The sequence below is a fragment of the Anolis sagrei genome, chromosome 4, assembly GCF_037176765.1.
Source record: "Anolis sagrei isolate rAnoSag1 chromosome 4, rAnoSag1.mat, whole genome shotgun sequence".
NCBI classification, from domain to species: domain Eukaryota; kingdom Metazoa; phylum Chordata; class Lepidosauria; order Squamata; family Dactyloidae; genus Anolis; species Anolis sagrei.
The window spans coordinates 186,713,611-186,741,154 of NC_090024.1; the positions used below are offsets into that span (position 1 = coordinate 186,713,611).

General features: G+C 42.0%; 2 protein-coding genes across 6 annotated transcripts in view; one reads left to right on the plus strand and one right to left on the minus strand.

The window, feature by feature from the left end:
- The window catches only part of TBC1D22B (TBC1 domain family member 22B), a 50,494-nt gene extending 34,410 nt beyond the window's left edge, over window positions 1–16,084 (minus strand). For 3 of the 4 annotated variants that reach the window (XM_067467981.1, XM_067467983.1, XM_060773170.2), the window contains exons 1-2: window positions 16,001–16,084; window positions 7,791–7,847 (exon numbers count right to left, since the gene is read on the minus strand). In XM_067467981.1, coding sequence (XP_067324082.1) covers window positions 7,791–7,847; window positions 16,001–16,056 — 113 coding nt within the window. In that variant the 5' untranslated portion in view covers window positions 16,057–16,084. The remainder of the gene's footprint in view (window positions 1–7,790; window positions 7,848–16,000) is intronic. The other variant, XM_067467982.1, reaches the window with a different exon arrangement.
- Window positions 16,085–16,245: 161 nt separating this feature from the next.
- TMEM217 (transmembrane protein 217) lies at window positions 16,246–27,338 on the plus strand. 2 transcript variants are annotated; one of them, XM_060773173.2, is made up of 3 exons: window positions 16,246–16,315; window positions 21,894–21,989; window positions 24,982–27,338. In XM_060773173.2, exons 2-3 carry the CDS (start codon window positions 21,966–21,968, stop codon window positions 25,576–25,578), a joined length of 621 nt encoding a protein of 206 aa, XP_060629156.2. In that variant the 5' UTR covers window positions 16,246–16,315; window positions 21,894–21,965; the 3' UTR covers window positions 25,579–27,338. The 2 variants fall into 2 exon arrangements, with proteins under 2 accessions (XP_060629156.2, XP_060629157.2); XM_060773174.2 differs by lacking the exon at window positions 16,246–16,315 and adding an exon at window positions 16,385–16,444.
- The last annotated feature ends 206 nt before the right edge of the window (window positions 27,339–27,544 follow it).

The following is a 27,544-nucleotide window of genomic DNA, read 5'->3' on the forward strand; positions in this document are numbered from 1 at the left end:
CTCTTTCCCCCTCACTTCCTCCTTCCTTCCCCCATTCCCTTGCTGGAGCCACCCTTTTCCCTCCCTCCCTGCTTCCCCACTGGCATGGGGCTCTCACACCGGCGGAAGCTGCCTTGGCGGCCCTCTCTGGTCCTGGCAGAAGCTGCCTCTTTGGCCCCAGAGGAAGCTGCTTCGGCAGCCCACTCCAGCCCCAGAGGAAGAAGTCTGTGAGTAACTCTGCAACTTAGGTCTGTTATATACAGTGTTCCCTCACTACTTATATATATATATATATTTAAAAAGCTGTGAAACAGCGAGTCTGCAGTTAGTGAACCATGAAGCTGTGAGGGAACACTGTATATGCTTTTAGCTGAAGTTTCACTTTTAAAATGTACCTGTTCCGACTTACATACAAATTCAGCTTAAGAACAAACCTACAGAAACTATCTTGTTCACAACTGTAAACGAGATGTAGATGTAATCCTAAATAATCTATCTTCTCTATCAGGGAAACAGAAGAGATAGTTGTAAAAAAATATACATGTTAACCACTCACACAAATACCTTTACCAAAAATGTATAGTGTATGCAGGTGATATTTGGAAATGTACTGGAAAATATCTGAGTGATTTTCCATAAGTTGGCAAGGGTTTCCAGCTCAGAAGTTTAATCATAATCATTATAGTTCTAAATTGGACTGTTAGAATTCCTGATTACAGATTTATATACATCATTTATCCTAGTGCTCATAGGGAGAAGTAAATAATTAGCTCCATCTCCTGAGTTACCATCTTGGTAATGGCTCCAACTGATGGACCTTATGGATCAAGTACATAACACAATGGATCTTACTAAAGTAAATCTCTCTTCGGGTAGGAAAGATTCAGGGAAAAGGCTGTAAGTAGCCTAGAAATACAGCATATGCTTATATATATGTTGAAGGAAGTTTGGGGGCCAAACTTATTAGCTATGATATGACCCCTGGATAAGTTGAGAGAGGAAACACCAGTATCACCTCGAGGGGCCAGCCCTTCCAGCACATTCTGCTCATCTCCCAACACAGCCTCCTTGCTTTTTCCTGCCCAAGGAACGTTTATCTATGCACATGTGCTTATTGTCTCTCATTCTGTCTCCCACACAGATGCATGTGTGTGTACAGATACACACACACACACACACACACAAGAGCCAAAATAATAAACTAAATCTGAGGTGGTCATATGTGCAAGGGGAAAGGGGGAAATGAGGTACCAATGTGAGAAGTAAAGAAAATGAGGAAGAAAAGCCTCAGAGATGAAAGAGCCACAATCCAGAAGGGAAGGTGTTGCACATTAATGCAGTTTGACACGACTCAGTACTATGTAATCCTGGGAATTGTTGTTTGGTGAGGCACCAGCATTTTTGGCAGAGAAGGCTGAAGACCTTGTAAACTACTACCCCCACCTTGTAAACTACTACATCCCAGGTAGAAGCGCAACAGAGTAATTGCGACCCTGGAGAAGGTAGGAAATGGTAGGCCCCATTGCAGTCCTCTCAGCCTTAAGGTCTTGCTGATTAATGCCAGATCCGTCAATGGTAAGACCGCTACCATTCAGGACTTGATCCTGGATGGGGGGGGGCGGATCTGGCTTGCATTACCGAGACCTGGTTGGACGAGCTGGGGGGAGTAAATCTCACTCAGCTGTGCCCACCGGGTTTCGGAGTGCATCAGCAAGCCAGGCTGGGGGGGGGGGGGCAGGGAGGAGGGGTCGCAGTTGTCTACCGGCAATCCATCGCCATGGCCAGATGCTCTGTTCCGCAAGCATCTGGGTTTGAGTGTGTCCACCTGAGGGTGGGGAACCGTGATAGCGTGGGGTTTCTGCTGGTGTACCGCCCACCCCGCGACCCAGTAGTTTCCCTGACTGAGCTAGCAGAGGTGGTCTCCAATTTGGCCTTGGTCTCCCAGCGCCTGGTTGTGCTGGGAGACTTTAACATCCATGCTTAGACCTCCTTGACTGGTGCAGCTCAGGATTTCATGGCTGCCATGACGACCATGGGGCTATCACAAATCATATCTGGCCCTACCCATCAGGTTGGACACACACTCGACCTAGTTTTTGTGGCGGACAGTGGAATGATCAGAGTGGAAGATCAAAACATCCTTCCTGTGTCATGGTCTGATCACTATCTGGTCAGTTTTAGACTCTCTGCAACCTTAAACCTCCGCAGGGGTGGAGGACAAATTAAGATGGTCCTTCCTTTTTTGGGTAAGGTGCTGGAGCTCCAGGCCTTTTTAGATGACATCAACTACTTAGATCAGTCACAGTCCGGTTTCAGGCCTGGCCATGGTACCAAGACAGCCTTGGTCGCCTTGGTGGATGACCTCCGTAGAGAGCTGGACAGGGGGAGTGTGACTCTGTTAGTTCTCTTGGACATCTCAGCGGCTTTCGATACCATCGATCATGGTATCCTTCTGGGACGACTCTCTGGGATGGGTCACGGGGGCACGGTTCTGTCGTGGCTCCGGTCCTTCCTGGAGGGTCGATCCCAGATGGTGAAGCTGGGAGACGCCTGCTCGGACCCCTGGCCTTTGACCTGTGGGGTCCCGCAAGGCTCTATTCTGTCTCCCATGCTTTTCAACATCTACATGAAACCGCTGGGAGAGGTCATCCGGAGTTTTGGAGCTAGGTGCCACCTCTATGCAGATGACACACAGCTCTACTACTCCTTTCCACCTAACTCCAAGGAGGCCTCTCGGGTGCTGGACAAGTGCCTGGCCGCTGTGTCTATCTGGATGAGGAGGAACAAGCTGAAGATCAATCCCGATAAGACAGAGGTCCTTCTGGTCGATCGAAAACCTGACCGTGGTATAGGGTGGCAACCTGTGCTGGACGGGGTTACACTCCCCCTGAAGCCACAGGTCCGCAGTTTGGGAGTCCTCCTGGATTCATCGCTTACGCTTGAGGCTCAGGCGTTGGCGGTGTCTGGGAGGGCTTTCGCACAATTGAGACTCGTGCGCCAACTGCGACCGTACCTTGCGAAGGCAGATCTGGCCGGAGTGGTCCATGCCTTGGTCACCTCCAGACTGGACTACTGCAATGCGCTCTACGTGGGGCTGCCCTTGAAGACAGCTCAGAAGTTCCAACTGGTCCAACGATCAGCAGCCAGGATGTTAACTGGGGCCCCTTACAGAGAGAGGTCAACCCTCCTGTTCAAGGAGCTCCACTAGCTGCCGTTTATATTCCGAGCTCAATTTAAGGTGCAGGTGCTTACCTACAAAGCCCTGAACGGTTTGGGACCAGCTTACCTGCGTGACCGCATTTCCATCTACGAACCCACATGCTCACTTCGGTCATCTGGAGAGGCCCTGCTCGTGATCCCACCTGCGTCGCAAGCGCGCTTGGTGGGGACGCGGGACAAGGCCTTTTCCGTGGTGGCCCCCAGACTCTGGAACACCCTCCCCAAAGACCTTAGACAGGCCCCCACACTGGCAGTCTTCAGAAAGAACTTGAAGACTTGGCTTTTCCGATGCGCCTTCCCAGATTAGGAAATCTCCACTACCAAGTCCCATAAGCACCTTATCAGAACCAATGACTGCTGCACATCGCACTTGACCTAGAAGCCTCATATACACCTCCTGTCACATCAGCACTTTTAATTCTTGTAGCCATTACTTTGGCCTGGCCCAGTTTTTATTGTGTTTTAGTGTATTGCTTTTGCCTGTTGTTTATCTGCTTTATCCTGTTTTTAATTGTTTGATTTGCCTAGTTTGTATTGCTATGTTATGTGTTGAGGCCTCGGCCTGTGTAAGCCGCATCGAATCCTTCGGGAGATGCTAGCGGGGTACAAATAAAGTTTAATAATAATAATAATAATAATAATAATAATAATAATAATAAATGAATCCATAGCATTGAACCATAGCAGTGAAAGAAGGTAGCAAGTGTAATGGACATATTTTCTAGCCAAATTTCAAAGAGTGAACTTTTTGCAGCTGTGCATTACATTTACCAGCAAATATGTTTTTTGTTTCAGGGTTTTGAAAATTGAGGTGCCCATTACATTCAATGGCACACTAGATTCGAGTAAATACGAAATTATGATCCTTAGCGAAAACTGATACTTAACACTGCTGATGTACACTAAAATTCAGATTCCTAATTATGCTCTGTCTCTCTCTCTCTATTTATATAGAGCATAATAACACATACATATATGTATTAATAATACGTGTGTATGTGTATTATTGGATGATCTCAGAGGCAATGGAATAATAGAATAATAGTTGGATGAGATCCCCCTGAAACAAGATGTAGTCCTGTATTGTCATGAATAAAATACACAGCTAAACACTGGTAATAAAATGTTTGAAAAAGTGGTATTTAATTTTTACTTAGTACAATACATACTGATCAGAGGAAGATGTAGTTTAAGTATGTGCCTTCAGGTTGCTTGTCAGCTTATAGAAATAGTATTTTCTTAAGCAAAGAATATTCAGAGGTGATCTACCAGTTGATTCATCTAAAGCGTAGCCTACAATTCCTAGTACTTGTTTTGATCTGCCATCTAAGCATTAACCAGGACTGACTCTGCTTAGCTTCCAAAATCAGACAGAATCTGGTGCCTTCAGGGTATTTAGGCCCACTCTGAAACTTGATGTTTAATTGCCGGTTATGGTGTTACTACTAATACTATTTTTTAAGTTATCTTGCCTTAATGGGGATATTTCATCTATTTATTGTGTATGTCAAAAATACGATACTTATTCTCCATTTTTATATCAGTGATGAACACTGTTTAGTACTTTAGGTTACAGCATATGTATATGCATGTAAGAGTGTATGTGTTTTCCAAAATGTTAATTTTGTGTAGCTTGTTTATCTGTATATTGGTTTTACTTGTTTAAATGTTTAACAAATACCAAAAAAGAATACTAATACTTCCAAAGTGGTTCCCATTAAAAAGTTACATAATATATAGCATATAGATAGATTGACACACTGACAGACATTGCACGAACAGTGTATCTAAGGGGAATATGTTCCCAGACTCTGTGTGGACATGGGAAAACACATATAATAGCAACCCCTATTGAAATGAAGGATATCTGGTCCAAGAATACCATAGAGTCATGCTGGGGGACATAGAAAATTATTAGAGAGGATATATTTTGGATAACTGAAATTGCAGATACTGGTTCCGTGGATATAGAACCAGAACTTAAACCAAAAAGAAAAAGAACAAACAATATTTAAGAGAACAGTTTTGCTTGGGGCAAATACCAATGACACTTCTCCAAATTTGCAAAATAAGCAGACTTTGAAAAGATGGGAAAATACTAATGTTTTGCTCTCAAAGGGAAAGGAATTTCACTTTTCAGGAGCCACCACAGAATACATTCTGCTCCTAAATGGGAAAATCTACTAGAGCAGGCTTTCACTGGCAGAAGTTACTGCCCCTGGAGCACAGTTAGGTGTGGGAGACAAGGAAGAGAAAGAACCAGTTTTGTCACTTCTTCCCCTCCCAGAAAAAGTTCAGTGAACAGCTAGGCCTCTGGCCCTGAAATAAATTCCCTTTCTCTCTGACAGTAAACTAGGGAAACAAATACTCGGAATGTTTTATAAACAAGCAATGATTTATAGTTGCATCAAAAGTACTATTCTAATTTCTATGTCCATGTGTGCACATACATCAAACTCAGTAATGCGAAAAAGAACACAGCAAACCACCCACAAAAGAAGGAATGGAAATCCCTTTTAAGAGCAACCCGATTTTATAGTAAGTTGGGAATCATGCTGACTAAGATATTGCCGGGTTACAACAACCAGTACTCTTCATTAATGGCTATTCTTAGTACAGTTGTTGGGACTTCATATCCAATAACATCTGGAGAATTGCACAATTTCCATCCCAGTAAGTACCAGGTCTGTTTTATATATTCACAATAAACTATCACTTGCTCACTATCTCAAAGAAGAAGAACTTAATGTCTCTTTAATTTCTGTGTCATCAGTTCAGCAAAGACAAATGAAGGAAATCACAAAAACAGTTTCAGCCATCTTATCTTCCTAATCCTATCATTTGCCCTTCTGAAGTGTTAGCAGTTTTTCACTTATGGATATCTCTACAGTGCACATGTACATAGTGCCTATATCACCATACCAGATAAAACAAATCCCTTGTTACCACTTTCTGGTCTATTGCAAAATGCCTGAAGCTCATCTTCTGAAATGTCACAAGTTTCTTTCTGGAGAACCAGTGTATACGACTTTTATACAGATTTTACCAACTCTGCAAAAAATCCTAAGAAGCAAAAAGATTCATAGAATCAAAGAGTTGAAAGAGATCTCATGGGCCATCCAGTCCAACCTCCTGCCAAGAAGCAGGAAAATTGCATTCAAAGCACTCCCGACAGATGGCCATCCAGCCTCTGTTTAAAAGCTTCCAAAGAAGGAGCCTCCACCACGCTCCAGGGCAGAGAGTTCCACTGCTGAACAGCTCTCACAGTCAGGAAGCTCTTCCTAATGTTAAGATGGAATCTCCTTTCTTGTAGTTTGAAGCCACTGTTCTGCATCCTAGTCTCCAGGGCAGCAGAAAATAAGCTAGCTCCCTCCTCCCCATGACTTCCTCTCACATATTTATACATGGCTATCATGTTTCCTCTCAGCCTTCTCTTCTTCAGGTTAAACATGCCCAGCTCTTTAAGCCGCTCCTCATAGGGCTTGTTCTCCAGTTCCTCCAGATTCCTTTTTTAATATTCCTAAACCTGGGCTCTTCCACACACACACACACACAAACCAAACAAAAAACACACCACCATATACAAATTTGTGGGATATTTCTGAAGCAGCTGAAATGCCTGGAAATTTCACCCAATTCTACGCATTCTTAAAACTCATGTGCTGAATTCCATAAAGTCATTCCTTGTGATAGTCAATGTGGAAAGAGGATTTTTCAAATCACAGTTTGGATCAGAATCAGAGAAGGAAACTCTCTCAAGCTGTCCAAGAACAAAGTTTGATGTGAGGTATGGATTGAACCCTATGACTGCTATACATCCCAAATCTACAGCCTAATTTCAGTGACTGCATTATTTCCTTACCTAAAATAAGCATTATAGAAGCCAAGATGGAATTATACAGCCTTACACAGCATGTATACACAAACCTTCTTCCTGTTTTAAGCTGCACCTTTTCCTTGTAGAACCCCCTTTAGAAAATATCATGGAGTTTTGTCTCCACGGCCCTTTAATTTCTTGGCAATCTGATTTAATGAAAACAACTACTGTGATGAGGGTACCTTCCTGGAATTTATTGTTAGACCACCAACATGTTATATGTTACAGTAGTCAATAGTTTTCAGTGAAAGAAGCAAAAAAGAGAGAGAAATATATTTTGAATAATCTCTGAAGGGCAATTAAGTAGTTCTAAGACAGAGTCCACTAAAGTTCAACAGAAAATCTTCCACTCATAACTGTATATTCTCCAATCCTAAAGTGTTCTCACAAGTTCTAGTTTGCAAAGGAAAATGTGTTCTCCAGTTCTAAAAAGGGATTTTCCCAGTTCAAATTCATTTAGGAAAATGTGAAATTTTGTACCCAAAGTTGATGTTTCATTCAAACACACCAGGCACTGTGTTTGATCCATTAAACTCACTGTCAGTCATCAGCATGAAATGGCTTTTCCCCCAAACACTTTGCAGCCACAATGATATTATTCCATAAGAGAATAAAGTAAGTGGATAGAGAAAAAAGCCTTTCTCTCATGGAAGTGACTTATATAACAATGATACTAAGCAACTGTCTGCTGTAGAGGTGAAGGTGCATTACATACTTTTTAGTGAGTCGGGGATCCAATGGAGGGTGTTGAGCTCCATAGACAGGTTGAATGCTGCAGAGAAAACAAAGAAAGTACTATTCAAGTGATTATGAAAAACTGCTTAAGACTCAGTTATAAGTATATCAAGGGCCATACACAAACTCCAAGTCTTCAAAATCACATAGAGCTGAAAGGCAGTATTTCTAATAGGAGAACAGATACTTTCTTTACTGCCACTACAGCATAACAGATGTTTTATCAGAACAAATACATAGATGCAAAGAGAATGAGCCTAGGAAAAGGCATGTGCAGAGAACCTTTTCAGTTCTAGTTACAATATTAATAGATTATGTGAATTTGCACTTTTTTATATGTAGTTTTTCAAATGGCTTCTTCGTAAGTATGTATATGAAAAAGAAGCAAGTAAGCACTTTGCTTCTATTCCAGCAAGTTCACATCGAATTCTAAAGCATTGTGAAAATTCCTGTTGATTTCAAGAAGAAAAACAAATGAAGAAAAAATATTTACGAAACTCTTTGAAATTATTTTTACAGTACATTGGTATGTGCTGAAGTGAACCAGTGTCTTACTTTGTATTCACTCTTGAATAGTCATGTGTTTTTTTCACATAGGTAAACAATGTTACTTCCTTGCCTCTACTGAATTATTAAACAATAATCCCAGATACTTCCTTAAAAGTAAATAGGGCATAAATGTATTGCCTACAAGCAACTGCTGCCACTGTACTATAATCCTGAATCTTTTATCTTTGAACGTCTTATTTTGATCCCACCATTTAGTCCAGGGTTTCTTAATCTTAATCTGATGTGGGGCTCTCACAATTTGATCCCCTATGTGCCAGGGATCAGCACTGTTCTTGAGCTCATCAAGCAATTCTTTCTTTCCTGAAGATTTTACAGTGACTGTCAACAGATTTATTTATTTATTTCACACATTTGTACCCCATCCTTCTCGCCCCTGGATGGGGACTCTGAGTGGCTTCATAACAGGCAACCATTAGATGCTAACACATAAATAAACAATTACAGTTAAAAGCAGCAGTTAAAATCAATTATTAAAACATTCATTTAAAAGTTTCGCCAGTTCAGAATCATAATCCAAGGTCAGTCAATTGCTGGCAACATAGAATCACTCTCATTCTAGTTGCTCAGATGGCTCAGAAACCAGCATCAGACCATGAGCCCCCACTTTGAGTTGCTTTAATCCGTTCTGAATAACACTGTCATCATTAAAATAGCAACAATTGACTACAAATATATATATATCCAAATCTACGGAATGTTAAAAGTAAGTTGGCATGAATGGCAAAATCTGAATAACTGCTAATCTTGTGCCAATGATGTTTGTGATCACTTGATTTCTGCCAGTCATTATAATGCCTGGTTGCAATGAAAATCCATTTAGCTATCATGTCTTATCGCATGTAATGGGTCAAAAGTATGAAGACATGACATATCTAAAACATTAAAACAAAACAGGTACACAAACCTCCAACTCACTGGGAATTCATTTGATTTAGAACATATCTTCCATATATCAAGTTTCGTGTTCAGACATCTACCCTATATACTCATGTATAAGCCTAGACATTTTAGTAAAATATCAATCCAAAAACCTGGATCAACTTATCGACAAGTCAATGTCAGTACTGTACTTTAACATCCCCTTCTCTCCGTAGAGTGGTGAAAGATAAAAGCTTAGTTCTTCCCAGGAGAAATTAAAAGAAGCATCAATCTCTCTCTGCTCTCTCCGCCATGATGCTGCTTCTGGCCTATTTTAATGTCTGAAAAGGGAAATGATGGCCATGACCAGGGGTGGCTGGTACCCTGAATTGGCATTGGTGTTTTTCTCTCTTGCCAGAATGACCCTTGATATATCCATGGGCCATATTAAATTCATAATTCTGGCCCCAAAAACTGGCCCTGGCTTATTCACAAGATTGACTTATACACAAATATATATGGTAAACTCACAAATAAATTAATTTACATTATCCAGAATATAGCACAGAGGCAGTAAAGAGTAACTAAAATAAACTTCTGCAGCAAAATTGTTACATACTTCAAATACACATATTTACTCAAGTCTCGTGCGTCATTGTTTCTAATATGCACCTGAATTTTCAAAACCCCAAAACCCAAAACAGTATTTGCTGGCAAATATAATGCACAGTGGCTAAAAGTGCACTTTTTATAATTTGGTCAAAAAAGGTGTCCATTGCAGTGTCTGCCTGCTTATAATTCCTTCTTTAAAAATAAAAGTATTAGAACACCAAAACGTTCAGCAAATGGAAAAGAAATACTTGGGGTGCATCTATGCTGCAGAAGGAATCCACTTTAACTGCCCTGGTTCAATAATAATAATAAACTTTATTTGTACCCCGCCACCATCTCCCCAAAGGAGGCTCGGGGCGGCTAACATGAGGCCAAGCCCAAAGTTAGTTGGAACAGACAAAATATGAAATATGTGTTCACTCACCAAAGGTACATCTGAAGAGCCAAGTTTTTAGGTCTTTCTTAAAAGCTGCCAGGGTAGGGGCTTGCCTAATGTCACTAGGTAGCGAGTTCCAAAGCTGAGGGGTCACAGCGGAGAAGGCTCTCTCTCTCACCCCCACAAGTCGTACATGTGATAAAGGTGGGGGTGAAAGGAGGGCCTGCCCAGAGGATTGGAGATCATGGCCCATGAGGTCTCTTCCAACTCTATGCAGGTTTATGGTAGGAGAAGCGGTCACGCAGGTAGGCGGGCCTCAAACCGTTCAGGGCTTTGTAGGTGATAACCTGTACCTTGAATTCGGACCAGAAGATGAACGGCAACCAATTGAGCTCCTTAAACAGAGGGGTAGTTTGCTTCCTGTAATTCGCTCCCGTTATCAGTCTGGCTATCGAACGTTGGACCAATTGAAGTTCAGACTTCATGAAGTATGGTCACAGCTGGTGCACAAGTTTTAATTGTGTGAGGGCCCTCCTAGCCACCGCTGACACCTGAGCATCAAGCGTCAGCGCTGAATCCAGGAGTACCCACAAGCTGCAGACCTGTGTCTTTGAAGGGAGTGCAACCCTGTCAAGCACAGGTTGCCACGTGTAACTGCCCTGGAGGACCTCTGTCTTGTTGGGATTAATCTTCAGCTTGTTCACCCTCCTCAAGACCGGTCATGGGGGCTGTCGTTTGACAAAGCCTTGAGCCTTCTATGTCAAAGAATGGTGATGTTTCAATAAACTACAAATTCTAGGATCACAAAACATTGAGCCATGGCAATTAATTTAGAGATGATGTCCCTCAAATAGGAGCTCCAGGTGCTCCTGAAATAGCTTCTTTTTTATTTGGGTCAGCACTAAGATTACCATATTATACTAATATAATGCACAAACTAATTTTGGGAAGGTAATTTAGCCAAAAAGGGTGAGCATTAGATTTGAATAAATACCGTAATTCACTAAATAATCTTGGCTTTCCCCACAAGTTTACCATGATGTCTACTACAGGGAAAAGAAAAGACAAACTGCAATCCACTGCACGCTCGTAATGGACTTGGTATATGCAGTGGTGTTAGTTGCAAGATCCTGTGCAGACAGAAAAAAATGTAGATGCTAGAATCTATATTAATAAAAAGGCATAGGTCAACAGCGGAGGTAGCAACAAGCCTCAGTCAGATTTTTCAGATCTCTTGTTCCCAGCCAGCATCTGGATGCTTCTGTTCACTCATTTGCAGAAGGTTGGCATGCTCCCCAAAGTCAGAGGAGCCCAGTGTGTGTGCCTTGTGCCTGGAGCTTGCTGCCATTTCACTCAATCCACAGTTGGTTCAATCCATGTATCCTGAGCCTGTGGAAATGGTAGTTCCACTGTAAATTCCTCCTTGGCCCGCCCTTTGGCTAGTGCAGAGAGAACACATGGGAAAGATTTCCAATGCTGATAAGCAGCTCTTTGAGAATTTCCACTGCCCTATAGCACCAATCGAAATACCTTTTCCTTCCCTTGTTCTGGGCTTAATACAGACCAGTTCGCATGACCCCATGTGTGCCAAGCATTTTTTTCTTCCCAGACAAGATCAACTACACAAGAAATGAGCGGGTCATCAGAATTACTTGCCACAAGCATGGATTTTCGTAGCTCAGGCTAAATGGTGCCATACCAAATGGCACACTATGCTCACAACAAACAATTTGGACCATTTGTTCACAAAAAAAGCAATCTGGAGCAAATCTGTGTGCATATGTGGCAGGGGGAGGGGTTATGACCTAGCCTTTGGTCTGGTCAATGTCAAGGAAAACACAAGTCACAGAAAGAGCAAAAGTGAAAGAAACACATGGATATATGCTTAAAGTCTGGAGTATAGAAACACACATTGTCTCTCTTCCATTGGACTGAGATATCATAGCAGATTGCTGGCTGGCTGACAGCTTACAGTGAAAGTGATGAAGTTGAAATTCACTGGTTAGGTTGACACTCAAGTTGGCACATTTGTTTTCCCAAAACCGGTTTGCCTGGTTGAGTCAACTCCACTATTTAAAGTAGATATCAATGAAAGTGAAATGTTGCAGTAGAAAAAGGCAAAAAACATACAGGATGTGGCACCAAGACAAGAAATCTAAGATAGTGAGATGCTATCACACTTGCAGAGACATTTTTCTTCTTCTCAAGAATATGCATTAAATGGCACATTATAGTATTTCCTCACAAATCTAAATTATCCAGTAATTTGCTAGCATTTGACAGAAGACAATGTATTAGAAGCAGAAACAGAATTAACTAGCTTGGCAGGAATTAAAGCCAACTAAGCATTCCTAAGCCCTTGCAGTGGTGGGACTGCAGGGTCAAGAAGAGGTTAGAGGGAATGTGTACAATAGCATTTACACAATCTATACAGACTCTATCACAACCACATATCTGTCATTAGAGATGTCGCTTGATCTTTCTTCACATTGTTTGGGAACACAGACTCTTGATCATGTTAACAGGGTTTCAGTATCTCTTAAGCCCCTTTAAAGTTGCCAAATGATTGTGTCAGGTTTTTCCATGGTGACAGGTACATTTTTAACAGGCAAATAAATACATTAAATCAATATACAGATACAACTGTGTGTCTAAATATCCAAAAGGCACCAGATCCTGTTTATCTAATATGGGAAGCCAAACAGGATCAACCCTGTTTAGCACTTGGATGGGGGACCACCAACGAATACCAGGTGCCATAGGACATATCTCAGAAGAAGGCACTAAAAACCTACCTCTCAATATTCATTGCTAAGTTGTTGTAATATAATTAATGTAGAATTAATGTTTTTGCACACTCTGGTATAAGAAACTTCTCCTCAAAACCGGAAATTTGTACAAATCAAGACCCCTCCCAAATATAGCCAAAATTTATTCTCAACAATAATTTTCCTGGGGTCCATGTTCCCAAACAATACAATAAGAATTCATTATGAAAGAGGAAATAAATCAATATTTGATTCCAAAGTCCTTGCATTTTGTACATATCTACCCTTGAATTATGAGGAATCAAAAAAGGAAGTGGAGGAGAAGGCTGTCTGGCCTTTCTATAATTCAAGCACCACAGACTGTCATCTCACCTATTTTGGAAGGAGGTGCTATGGAAAGATCTGAAATCAAAACTAATAAAAGGATTCCCACAGTAGAAGACTAGGGTGCATCTACATTGTAGAATTAATGAAGTTTGAAATCACTTCAACTACAATGGCTACAAGGTGTGGATTCATAGGAGTTGTAGGTTTGAACATTCTTTCGCCTCCGTGCCAAAGGTATTGTTATCTCACCATAGTAAAATTCCCATGATTCCAAAGTATTCAGCCATGGCAGTTAAGGTAGTGTCAAACTGTATTCATTTGGCAAATTAGATGCAACCTGGGTCAAAGGTCCCCAAACTAAGGCCCACAGGCAGGATGCAGCCCTCCAAGGGAATTTATTCAGCCCCCACCCTAAACTTAAGACTTAGGGTTGCCCTAGGTCTGAAACTACTTGAAGGCACAATAGCAATTCTAATTAACTTGACTATCTCATCAGCGAAAAGCAGGCCCATACTTCCCATTGAAATACTGGTAAGTTTTATGTTGGTTAAAATTTGTTCTTCATTGCCAAATGGTTGTGTCAGGTTTGTACTGTATTGTTCTTTTGTTTTTTTATGACAAATAAGATATGTGCGCATGAATTAATTCATGTTTTTTCTTCTTCAAACTATAGTCTGGTCCCTCAACAGCCTGAGTGACCGTGAACTGGCCCTCTGTTTAAAAAGTTTGAGGACTCCTGCCCTAGATCTTCTGCTTCATTTTGTTTGTTTGTGTGTGTTTATAGTAATATCTGACTCATGTATTGAACTTCTTCATAAACAATTTCACCTTTGACAGGAAAAGGGTACCCTAGGACAAGGCTTATAAAACGTTTCCATTCGGAACTCCTTTTCGCCCAAGTAATTTTTATATGACCCTATGTATATAGGCCTCCCCTGACATTAAGTCCAGTCATGTCCGACTCTGGGGGATGATGCTCATCTCCATTTCTAAGTCGAAGAGCCAGCATTGTCTGTATTCACCTCCAAGATCATGTGGCCAGCATAACTCCATGGAGAACCGTCACCTTCCTGCAGAAGCTGTACCTATTGATCTACTCACACTTGCATGTTTTTGAACTGCTAGATTGGCAGAAGCTGGGCCTAACAATGGCTGCTCACCACACTCCCCAATTTGAACCACCAACCTTTTGATTAGCAAGTTCAGCAGTTCAGTAGTTTAACCCGCTGTGCCACCAGGGTATATAATATCAAAAATTTACTGACCAATCTGCATTCACAAGGCTTGTTAAACAGGCTGATTTCTCTTTTTTTAAAGTACAGCCGAGGCATTTTCTGCAGAGTAAACACTACACAATCAATTTGTGTAAACATCTAAAAGAGCCACTAGGTGACATTCAGAAAGCTTCTACTGTTGCCAAATCTTTTGGGACCCCAACATTGAGCTAAGGGGGCCCCATTCGGGCCAGACATTCGCAGTTTTGGAAGCAGTGCTTTAGGATAGAACTCATAGCTTGATTTGGTATGCAACCTTAACAGAAGTGTTCAGGAACAGATCAGCATAATGACCCATGAAAATAAAGGAACAACTTCTCATCCGAGGTGAAAGACTCCGCAAAGTTGGGCCCTGTCTCCAGGTGATTTGGACTTCAACTCCCACAAATCCTAACAGCCTCATGCCCTTTCCTTTCCCCCCTCAGCCACTTAGGCAGAAAAGGAAGGGGCCTGAGGCTGGGTTGCTATGAGTTTTCTGGGCTGTATGACCATGTTCCAAAGGCATTATCTCCTGACGTTCCACCCACATCTATGGCAGCCATCCTCAAAAGTTGAGGGGTCTGCCGGAAACTAGGCAAGTGATGTTTATATATCTGTGGCATGTCAAAGGTAGATCAACACAGACTGACCCATGCAAATAAAGGAGCATCTTCTCATCCGAGGAGAAAGACCCTAGCCCAGGCATGGGCAAACTTGGGCCCTCTCTCCAGGTATTTTGGTCTTCAACTCCCACAATTCCTAACAAATTCAAGCCCTTTAAGCCGCTTAAGCATCAGAGGGGGGGAAGGTAGGAGCCTGGGTCTGTTAGGAATTGTGGGAGCTGAAGTCCAAAACACCTGGAGAGAGGGCCCAAGTTTGCCCATTCCTGCCGTAGCCTATTCACAGGGCTCTGTCTTGCTGGACTCTATTTTGCAGATCCAATGTAGTTTGACACCACTTTGACTGCCATGGCTCTGTGCCATTGAATCCTAAGAGCTGCAGTTTGGTGAGGCACCAGCACTCTCTGGCAAAGAAGGCTGAAGACCTTGTAAAACTACAATTTCACAGCACTGAGCCATAGCAGTTAACGTGGTATGAAATTGCACAGATTCTAGGCTTCTGGGGAGAGCTCTATTTCGAAGCTTCGAGCGGTGGAAGCCGAACAAAGTGGTTGCCAAGCGCCGCCAAAGACCGTTGGGGTCAACAAGGCTGCGAATTCCCGGAGAGAGGGAGAGAGAGAGAGAGAGAGGGAGAGGGATCTCCTCAACCGCAGAGGGAACACCTTTCCTTCGTGGACCCATTAATGGTTGGCGCTTCTCTGCTTCGGGAGCCTGAGCCGCGGAAGGCGCCACACATGACATGAGGGGCTGAACCGGCATCGCCTCAGCGGGATCTCAGAGACACCGGCGCTCCTTGCCTCACTCACCTGCCCGGTAGCTTGGCGCTCCGCTTCCAGAACTGCTTGCTGCTTTCCGCAGCCATCGCTGGGGCAGAAGCCAGCTCCGAGGGCAGGCAGGCGCCGGGGCCCAAAGCCTCCGGCCGAGGCCGCTTCAGCTCCTTCCTTCGGGGCCCTCCTCGCCAGTCCCCGGCGCCGCCATCTTGGATCCGGGCGAGCGCGCTCCAGCCATTGGTTACCTCGCCGGACGTCCACCGAGCCAGCCAATCCTGAGCCAGGAACTGCGTGAAGCAGCGAAGGGCAGAAGCGAGCAATCAGAAGCCGCGGAAAGGGCGCGCGAGGCGGGTCGGTTCGCCCAATAGCAACCAAGGGGCGGGGCGAAGGGAAGGGAAGGGGGCGGAGTTCGGTTAGGCGGTTTAACTGTCAAAACTGGTCGCGGGTTTCGGGAGGAGCGTGAAGAGGAAGGAGGGCGAGGTAATGCAGCGAGGGGGAGATTCCAAAAGAAGCACGGGGCCCGAGTCAGGCCTTCCAAGCCACGGGCCAGGCGCTTGCAAACTCAGGGCAGATCTGGCATCCACCTCTTTGCCTGCCTCTAACACTACACTGTAAAAGGAATGCAGTCTGGCACCACTTTAGCTGCCAGCACTCCAGGCTGTGGCTTTAGTTTTAGGAAGTCTTTAAATTTCTTTCCCAAATGGTCCTGGTGCCTCTCCAAACTACAGCTCCCAGGACTCCACAGCCAGGAACCATTGCAGTTAAAGGGGTTTTTGTTTATTAATCGTGTAAGGAGCAGACCAAACAGTTGCATTGCATTTTTTAACAAACAGACAAACAAAACACAAAGTTTGCGAGTTTGGTAGTTGATTAAATGTCCTTTGACCAGTATCTGGCCACTTGGAGTGCCTCTGGTGTTATTATAAGAAGGTCCTCCATTGTGCATGTGGCAGGGCTCAGGTTGCATTGCAGCAGGTGGTCAGTGGTTTGCTCCACTCTGCACTCACATGTCAAGGATTCCACTTTGTAGCCCCATTTCTGAAGGTTGGCTCTGCATCTTGTGGTGCCAGAGCGCAGTCTGTTCAGCGCCTTCCAAGTCGCCCAGTCCTCTGTGTGCCCAGGGGGGAGTCTCTCATTTGGTATCAGCCATTGGTTGAGGTTCTGGGTTTGAGCCTGCCACTTTTGGACTCTCGCTTGCTGAGGTGTTCCAGCAAGTGTCTCTGTAGATCTTAGAAAACTATTTCTTGATTTAAGTTGATGTACTGGCTGATATCCAAACAAGGGATGAGCTGGAGATGTCTCTGCCTTGGTCCTTTCACTATTGGCTGCTACTTCCCAGCGGAGGTCAGGTGATGCAATACCGGCTAGACAGTGTAATTTCTCCAGTGGTGTAGGGCGCAGGCACCCCATGATAATGCGGCATGTCTCATTAAGAGCCACATCTACTGTTTTAGCGTGGTGAAATGTGTTCCACACTGGGCATGTTAAAGGGGTGTCAAAGTGCATTCCATCTCCCAGTGTGGATCCAGCCTCTGTGGTTTGAGAAGTAGCACAAGATGGGGCTGCTGTTTCCAACCAATACAGGATTCAGACAGAGCTGAAGGAGATCTCGGGAGGAGCCTTTGGGAAAGATAATAATAATAATAATGCACAAACCAGTCAAGGTGGTCCCAGTGGTGATGGGCACACTGGGTGCAGTGCCTAAAGACCTTGGCCTGCACTTAAACACAATCAGCACTGACAAAATTACCATCTGCCCTTTTACACAATCAGTGACATACAGGGAGCACACCACCCCCTTGTTGTGTCAGCTCCCCTGGCTGCCGATCCACTTCCAAACTCAATTGATAGTGTGAAACATTCACACCTAGCTCCAGCAGACAAAAGTCCTTTGTCCCACCCTGGTCATTCCACAGATATATAAACCCATTTTCCTACTTCCAACAGACCTCACTACCTCTGAGGATGCTTGCCATAGATGCAGGCAAAACGTCAGGATAAAATGCCTCTAGAACATGGCCATATAGCCCGGAAAAACCTACAACAACCCAGTCAATTCATAGTGCTGGTTTTGACTTATAAAGCTCTATATGGTTCTAGCCCAGTTTACTCATCTGAACACATCTCCCGCTACATCCCGCCTTGCAGTTTAAGATCATCCGGGGAGACCCTGCTCTCGCTCCCACCAGCGTCGCAAATACGTCTGGCGGGGACGAGAGACAGGGCCTTCTTGGCTGTAGCCCCCTGCCTGTGGAACTCGCTTCCCAAAGAGGTAAGATCGGCTTCATCCCTCCTGTCTTTTAGGAAGAAATTGAAGTTGTGGTTCTGGGACCAGGCTTTTGGACAGCTTTGGGCCCCTTCCTATCTTTCATGTCTGCTTAAACAGCTGAGGGGGAAAGGAAAGGGCCTAAGGCTGTTAGGAATGGTGGTAGCTGGAGTCCAAAACATCTGGAGGACCTAAGTTTACCCAGGTCTGCTATAGACTCAGTTAACCAGAACACTCAAGTAACCAGCATTAAAATAGAATAAATCATTAAATTGAAAATACGTGTTTATAACACAGTGAAACTAGGTTACATTTCTCTGATTTTGCTTTTAATTACTATATTTGAATACTAATGTCAGGTTAGTACAGTGTTTTATGAGATAGTACGGCATATAGTATTAGGCTTGTTTTGAATAGCAACTCTCAAGCAACCAGAAACTACACTTATTTGGCACCTACCAATCCCTATGGGTGCTGGTTAACCAACCTGGGCATGGCATATTATTTAAGAACACAGAAAGGCTGGACCACTTTAACAACTACCATGTCAGACTACACAGAGAAACCATTGAAATCCACAAGCATGTGGACAATTTCAACAGGAGGAGAGGAGGAAACCATGGAAATGAACAAAATCTGGCTACCGGTTTTTTAAAAAAATCTAAAATCAGGACAGTAAATAAAGAACTACACTAAAAAGCAGGGGAATTCTGGACGAGAATCAATCAGGGCCAGCTAACACATCCAAACAAAGTATTTCCCCAGACAGCAAGCAACCAAGCTTTGAAGCTGTAAGGCCATTAATTGTTAATCAAGGTGGCCAATTGTAACATTCACACTTGCCTCAAGCAGACAAGAGTTCTTTCTCCCACCCTGGACATTCCACAGATAAATAAACCTCACTTGCCTAGTTTCCAACAGACCCCTCAACCGCTGAGGATGCCTGCCATAGATGTGGGTGAAACATCAGGAGAAAATGCTTCTGGAACATGGCCATACAGCCTCGAAAACTCACAGCAACCCAGCCTCAGGCCCCTTCCTTTTTTGCCTAAGCGGCTGAGGGGAGAAAGGAAAGAGCATGACATTGTATAAATTGTGGAAGTTGAAGTCTAAAACACCTGGAGGGCCCAAGTTTACCCATTCCCAACCCAGAGTTACCTGGTTAAGGCTGCACACCTAGACAGGCTTGCCTGAGAAAATACCCCACCATCTGGGTAGACATCTATAAGAATGCTCTGTAAATAGTAAGCAAATGCCTCATCTTGAGAAATCTTTCAAACGCCTCTGCTGCAGAATTATCCCATCCATAGGTTTGCCAGAATGACAATAAGAAAGACGGCATTCCTGTCAAATGTGTTTTGAAAAATTCTTCTAAGGAATAGGAGATGTGGGACTGAGTTTCTCCCTGCCCTGTGAAATGTACTTTTGGCTTTTTGAGTTTCCACAGTATTGTTGTGTTGTGACAATGCTCAATCAGTTACACAGCCAAAAGGAGAGAGAGAGAGACTACCTAACTGCTGCAATAAAGAATTAAAAGGCCCCCATCCCATCCCAGTATGAAGATTACTGGCATGATTTTTAGTTACTCACATCTGATAATCCTCTTTTGAGTGAGGTTTTTCTCTTAAAGTAGGTTAACTCCATGGCATCTTGCGGTATGTGCAAGAGGGCACATCGCCCTGCCATGTACGGTGAGGTATCCCCTCCCTCTTAAGACCAAGAGCCTTTCCCTGGCTGAACTTCTTGTTCAGGGATAGGGGAATAATTCTTTTAAAATGAGGATTACATCAATTCTACACCTTGATCCCTTTCACATGGACTGTTATCCAAGCCCACTATCATCCATGCTATATCGATGCATTTCATTTTTATTGCCTGTGTCATACTACACATTTTTCCCTGTTGTAGTTCATTTTAGCAGAGCACCTGATGAACCAACCTGGAAAAGCATATTATGCTGGACTCCTCTTAACAACCACCATGTCAGACTACACAGAGAAGCCATTTAAATCCACAAGCATGTGGACAATTTCAACAGAAAGGAGGAAACCATGAAAATGAACAAAATCTGGCTACCAGTATTTAAAAGCTCCAAAATCAGGACAGTAAATAAAAAACAACACTCCAAACCAGGGGAATTCCAGACAGGAAACAATCAGGGCCAGCTAATCACCTCCCAACAAAAGATTCTCCCAGAGCGGAAACAGCCAAGCCTTGAAGCTGAAAGGCTATTCAATGCTAATCAAGGTGATCAGTTGCAGTATTCATACTTGCTTCCAGCAGACAAGAGTTCTTTCTCCCACCCTGGACATTCCATAGATGTATAAACTCCAAGTGGCTTGTTTCCAACTAATCTCACAACCTCTGAGGATGCCTGACATAGATGTGGCTGAAACGTCAGGAGAAAATGCTTCTGGAACATGGCCTTACATCCCAGATAACTCACAGCAACCTAGCACAAAACCCTTCGTGGTTATTCTTACAGTACAGTAGACTTATGTTATATTACTGCTCTCTGTAAGTCATTCTTTTTTTCAGTGAAGAGTGAGCTAGGAATACCAATTTCCTTCTGAAAGTTATTTTTACTTAACATATATAATCCAAAATTAACATACACTCACAATATTGCCTGAAAATTTATATGTTGCAGCAGTTGAAGAGCTTGTTAGAGTTTATTACGAGAACAGCTGATCAAAGACAGATCTTTGAATTTCACCTAATCAGACTTTCTCAAAGATCCCATGGCATGTTGGTCGAGTAACACCACTTACTAAGACGAAATACTTACTTATGTTTAATGCTTTGCTTATGTTTAATCTGAGAGCCTGTTTAGACTGAAAAGATGTTTGGAAATTCGGCATGAAGAGGGGAAAAGCAAAATCATACACTGAATCGATGGGAAATGAATATGGACAGTAACCATAAATATCTGTATATTTTGTTCATGCTTCTCTGGAATACACCAAGTCAGAAAAAGAAGAATTTTAACCTTTTCAATCTTGCGATGTTTTCAGCATGGTCATCAAAGTTGACCTTACATATATGTTGAGGACAGATTTGGGGCCCAAAATTATAGATTTTTAATATAAACTATGGATAGGTAGAAGGTCATTTCACAGACAGGAGAAAGCACCATTGCCACCTAGGTAACCCCTGGTCACCACCGCCATCTTCCCACCTGGTTATTTAAAAAAGCCAGAAGCAATGCCATGGCAAAGAGAAATGTAGGGTATTAATGCTTCTTTTAGGCTCTCCTAACAACAGAGTAAGCTCTCATCTATTTGCCACTCTATTCAGAAAAGGGGATGGTTCAGTTTTTGATTAGTGTTAAGGTACAATATTCACATTGACCCAGAACTATGCCGACCCAGTTTTGGGGGGGGGGGGGGGGTTGATTTGTGTACCAAAATTTCTTGGCGTATACGTGAGTATATAGGGTATATTGCACACCAATTTTGCTTATGAGTATGCTATAACATTTCATGATGAATGAGGCTAGTGTATATTGCAGGCATTTCCAATCTGCATTGATCTTTGCCATACAAAAAAGGTATCTACAAGCCCTCATTTTTCATGTAGGTTGAGTAAGTGCATTGCATGACCATTGTCTGTAGTTCTGAATAGATACATATTTTTAAAAGATTATTTCTTTCTTCTTCACAGAAATTGCATAGGAAGTGATCTCAGGATTCTCAGCGCATTACTACTGTTTAGTGGAGAGAGAAAATAAACAACATGGAAGGAGCCAAATTAAGAATGGTGAGAAGAAATTGGAAATAATTGATTTTACCTCTGAAAGCAATTAATAGCCATAGAAACCTGTGAGAAAAAGAACACATAGATCAATGCTTATTCTGAAGTATCTCCATAGGAAAGGGTGTGTGAATGACAACAGTGACAGAGTGAGTTGTCATAGCCAACATTTCAAAAATTGAAGCTGATACAGATTATGTTTTTGAAAATCAGCACATTAGACAAAAAGATACATTTAACTTAAAATGTTGTTTAGCTCTTTGTGACATCAGTTATGATTAAAGGTGTGCCAAAATGCATACACATGCACAGTTTTTCAGGAGACATTCCTTGTGAAAATAATAAGGGTCGGTCTGCTTTCAAAACAGTTTTGTCAGATTGCTTACTTTGTGTGCTTCAGTGTGTGTACACTTACAAATTGCTTATCAGCTTATAGTAACCCCATGAATGTTATAGGGTTTTTTTAGGTAAGGAATACTCAGATGTAGTTTTGCCAGTTCCTTATTCTAAAATATCACTTAGTACACTTGGATTCATTGGCATTCTTCCATTCAAGTACTAAGCAAGGGTGATCCTGCTTAGCTCCCAAGATCAGACACAAGGCGCAACCCTCGCAGAGGAAGCCAAAGGCAATTCCCCTCTGAACAACTTGCCAAGGAGTTGCCACAAGTTAGAAATGACTTGAAGAAACACAACAGCCTGTAATAATGGATAAAATGTCAACCTAAATCATGAGTACAATTCATTTTTGCCTGTATAAGTTATTTCTAGAAAAGTGGTTTGTGTTAATTTACTTATGTTTACTTAGCAAATGCATTGCACAGCATGCTTTTAATAGTGAGTTTTGTTTTTCATTAATAATATAAAGAAAATAATAAGGTCTTGTTTTACAATAGCAATGATATTTGCTTTGAGAAGTGTGGTTTCACATCCAAGGGGAATGTTGTTTGTTATTCGTGTTCTATTTAAAAAAAAAAAAAGCTTTATAATTTAAAAAGTGTTGCTCATAATTTGATTCCCACCTTCCCCCCAAACAAGAAAAAAGGGTTTTTTTTTTGTTTTTTTTAAAATGTGCTCACTATTTAGTAGGGCACTTCATATTAAGCATATAGTTAGGGGACATTTCCACAGTACATACATTTTTTGTTTTGTTTTTTCATGTCAATGGTGACTTGAAAAACTGCAAGTCGTTTCTGGCATAAGAGAGTTGGCCATCTGCAATGATGTTGCCCAGTGAATGCCCAGATGTTTTATCATCCTGTGGGAGGCTTCTTTCATGCCCTCACATGAGAAGTTCGAGCTGACGGATGGGAGCTCACTCCGCTCCCCTGGATTCAAACTGCCAAACTTTTGGTCAGTAGCCCTGCCAGCACAAGGGTTTAACCCACTGTGCCACCGGGGGCTCCTTAGTACATAAGTAATGAGCAACATTGTTAGCACAGCTCTGTCCTTTGCCTTATAATTCTTATGCGCAAGAAAAACACATGTTATGTTGCTTTATGGTCAGTTTTTAGGTGAAATAAGAGTGTAATGATCCTATTGTATAATTGCAGCAATGTTTTCGAGCACTGTGAGCAAAATAAAAATAAAACATTGCTGCAACTTCTATTGCTATTAGAAAACCATATTCAGTGAATTGAACTGAGTATTGCAATGGTAACCAATATAGATCAACTGAAATCTGCTACCAACAGAAAGTTGGAGCCTTTTCTATTCTGGTTTTGTTTTCCTTAAACTGTTCTCCTTTTTCTACAATGAAACAAAGAATTTGAGGAAGGTATATATATTCATATGAAGTCTCAAAGTGAAGAAAACGAAACTCTCTGCTGTTTTCTCCAGTACTGAAAACAGAAACTAGAATTTCAGACCAACAAAGCAAAACTCTATCCCACTCCTGTAAAACTGTGCTTAAACATTTGTTTCGAGCGCGTGTTCCAATACATCAATATATCTTGAAATACAAAAATCCATGAAAAATGAAATCACTATTAGATGTGCTACTGCAGTATGACTCCATCTATTTTTTGTATGACAAAACAGGCTAAAAAGGCTGTCTCTTTAAAAAACATGTTTTTCAATAAACCTTATTTTTAACAGATTTAAATTTTACTTTATCTGCTTGTCCATGCAGATTTACATGGGAATAAACCTAACTGAAACAGGAATATATTTTGCTGAGAGATACTCCCCCTGTCTGAGAGATTGCTCATACTGTTTTCTACTAAGTTAATGTTATAGTCATATTATTTTGTAAGCTTCCCTGTCTGGGTATCCAAGCATGCTTCAGAAAAAAAAATTATTGTTTTAGAAGCTCATATCTGCAGAAGCAAGTTTCACCCACCTACCTGCAATAAAATATGTCCTCGCTAAAAAATATCTAAGTTCTCCAGGCAATTCTATGGTATACTTTCACTGGAAATTACCATAGCTAATTCCTAGAGAGGTCTCCCAGGATGAATCAATTGTAACTTCTGGCCGAAATTATTTAATTTAAGAGGATTCACTGTTATCCATTTGGAGCCCCTGGTGGCGCAGTGGGTTAAAGCCCTGTGCCCGCAGGACTGAAGACCGAAAGGTCGCAGGTTCGAATCCGGGGAGAGGTGGATGAGCTACCTCTATCAGCTCCAGCTCCTCATGCGGGGACATGAGAGAAGCCTCCCACAAGGATGATAAAACATCAAAATCATCCAGGCGTCCCCTGGGCAACGTCCTTGCAGACGGCCAATTCTCTCACAACAGGATGCTCCTGACACTATTAAAAAAACTGTTATTCATGGTTTCCAGTTTCCACAGTAAGTTCAGAAATTTACCCTCTGTTATAGTGTTTAAACTTACCACCTATATTTTCTTCCTCAGAAAAGTCTGGAGACATCTTTCATATATTATTATTACTAGTACTACTACTAGTAGTATTATCATCATTATCATTATTCTCATCATTGTGTTATTATTTATTATTATATCTTGCTCTACTAATTCAACATTCTTTCTCTTTCAGAAAGTTTTACCCAAAAAAGTATTTCAGCTGTGCTCCGGTGGCATCTGTGGCCTAACACCAAAAGGAGGATGTGTTGTAGGTGGTGTGTATATGATTCTGATGACAGTTATGTACCTTATCTTTGAGTTTGGACACCTAGAACGGGCCTTATTAAAAATGGAGGCAAGTGATTCAAGACAGTCTGTGGGCATCGTGAGGATTATTCCATATTGCTATTATGTAGCGATTGGCTTAGCCTGTATTTCTTTTGTAGTATGTATGTACTTCCTCTATTCTGTCCGGAAGCGAGACACAGTGGGATTATTTATCTACCTTACTTGGATAATTATTTATGATGTAACCAATTTCATCATTGTAACCTTAACTAGCAGGGCTGCAAAGAGAGCTAATTTTTCCATCAGTCCTTTGGAATGGTTTGGATTGGTCTGTAGGATCCTCTGTGACTGCATATGGCTCTCCTTCATTGTAGCTTATGCTATGATGATTATTGACGGCAGAAGAGCAGGGCGAATGTCACTGAAGACAAGGAGAGTATCAAGACATGTGTCAGAACCTCCCAAATTTCGACTGGGTATCCATTCAAGGGGAATTGTATGAGCATTATCAGGTTACCGTTCTGTGCATTTGTGGACTTTTCTACCACAATGTTGGAGGCATAAAGAAATGTGTAGCTCACCAACCATATATTTCCATGTAGTGTGTGCCTAATTTGCCTTTTGATATTGCTGCTTGCCTGGAATTGCCAAAGTGGGAGTTGTCAAGTACTTGGAAATCCACAAAATATAGTCAGTGGGCTATGTTTCATGAGCGGAAAATGAATAGTACATGTGTTTGTAAATCTTGAGTGGTGTTTTAACTGGTTTAACTTGTTTTTATTTAGTTAACTTATAAAATTGACCTGTACATTTTCTATCCTTTTCGTTTGGGATTATTTTCACCCAGGTTTTGCATCATTGAATGTTGGGACAGAGTGATGCTTCTGTTTCTAGCCCATAATCACAATTATGTACCTCTTGAATTCCTGGTTGTATATTGTAGTGCAGAAGTGTGAAACTTCCAATAATGTATAAAGCATTTTGAGATATGTATCTATGTATATATTAAACTGTGCAATGGAAATGTTTTACTGCTAGATGCTAAAGAAGAACTAGTTCTCTTTCATGGACCAGACTTGCATATTCCCACATGGTTGCTTAATAATGTGTTTGCAGACATGAGGAATTTGCAGAGAGGAAGTAACTATTAAGAGAGATAAAGTTGGCCCTCCACATTCACAGGTTTGGGACTTGCAGATTTGATCATTCATGGGTTTCCCTCCTTGTTCCTCCAAGGTTCCAGTGGCATGTGGGGCCAGGACAAGCCCTCTGTAGCTAAGAAAGTCTCTTTTTATCACATTGCTGTTCCTTGCTTCCCACCTGATGCCTCAGACTCTTTTTAAAAAAATAAAATCCACCTGTCGGGTTTGGTTTCTTGCTCTTTACTGAGCAGACGGGCTGATATGAGTTGAACATGAGTTTTTCCCTTAGATGAAACATCTTTCTGGGTGGCAAGATTCTGGGCATCTTTGCTCTCCTATTATTCAGGCACAAAATTCTCTCACCAGGTTCTCACTCTCAACTGCTAGCTGAACTCAAAAGCTCTGCACCATGATGCTCTCATAGAAGTGAAGGAGTGGGGAAGCACCAGAAGAAAGCAGAAAGATGCAAGTGGGAGCGGTTGAACCAGCGATGTCTAGGCTTCCAGATATGGTTGGTAAACAGTAGCATTGCTGATCGTTTCCCTCTCCTCGCCATTTCGGAATAGGTGGAGGAACAGCAAGCCCTCACATCTGCCAGCTCCACAAAGAAGCTTTGACCCGCCCCAGAAGATATTTCTGGTTTCCCTACTTTCATGGATTCTTGATCCCGTAACCCCACAAATGTGGAGGACCAACTATATATTTAACTTTCTTTGGCACTCTTTCCTATCATCCACATTTCCTCAATCAGGTCTGAAAAAAAAACCTGTTCAGGAGGATGCTCTAGCAGGAATGAATAGGTATACAAAGCCTCACTCTCTTCACATCTTCCTTGCAAATGTCAATCCTTCATGTATGTGTTTCAACAAAACCAGTAATGGGAAGGGAACCCATGTTTGCATGCATGAAATGTAGCAATAACACCACATACAGGTCTCTATCAGTGTTGTCATTTGAAATATATTTAGCTGCACCACAGCTGTATGGCATTGCAGAAGAGATTGTGCTGAGATCTATTAAGCACATATATGGTCCTCTAATATTCCTAATATTTATGAACATAGACATTGGTTTGTAGTATTTAGATATGCTCCTACTCTGGAATCTTCCTGAATTTTAATTTTGGTGAAAATTTAATAAAGTTTCATATTTCAAACCAGAAAGTTTAATTAGTCCACATTTCTTGCAGCGTGCATTTTCTTACCACACACATTTGTTTTAAAGGTAAAGTGGAGTGTCTCTTTATTCCTAGGAAAAATGTGTGCAAACCCTGACAAAGTGTCCTTTTATGAAACAAATCAGAAAGAGTGCACTTTTTGCCATTGT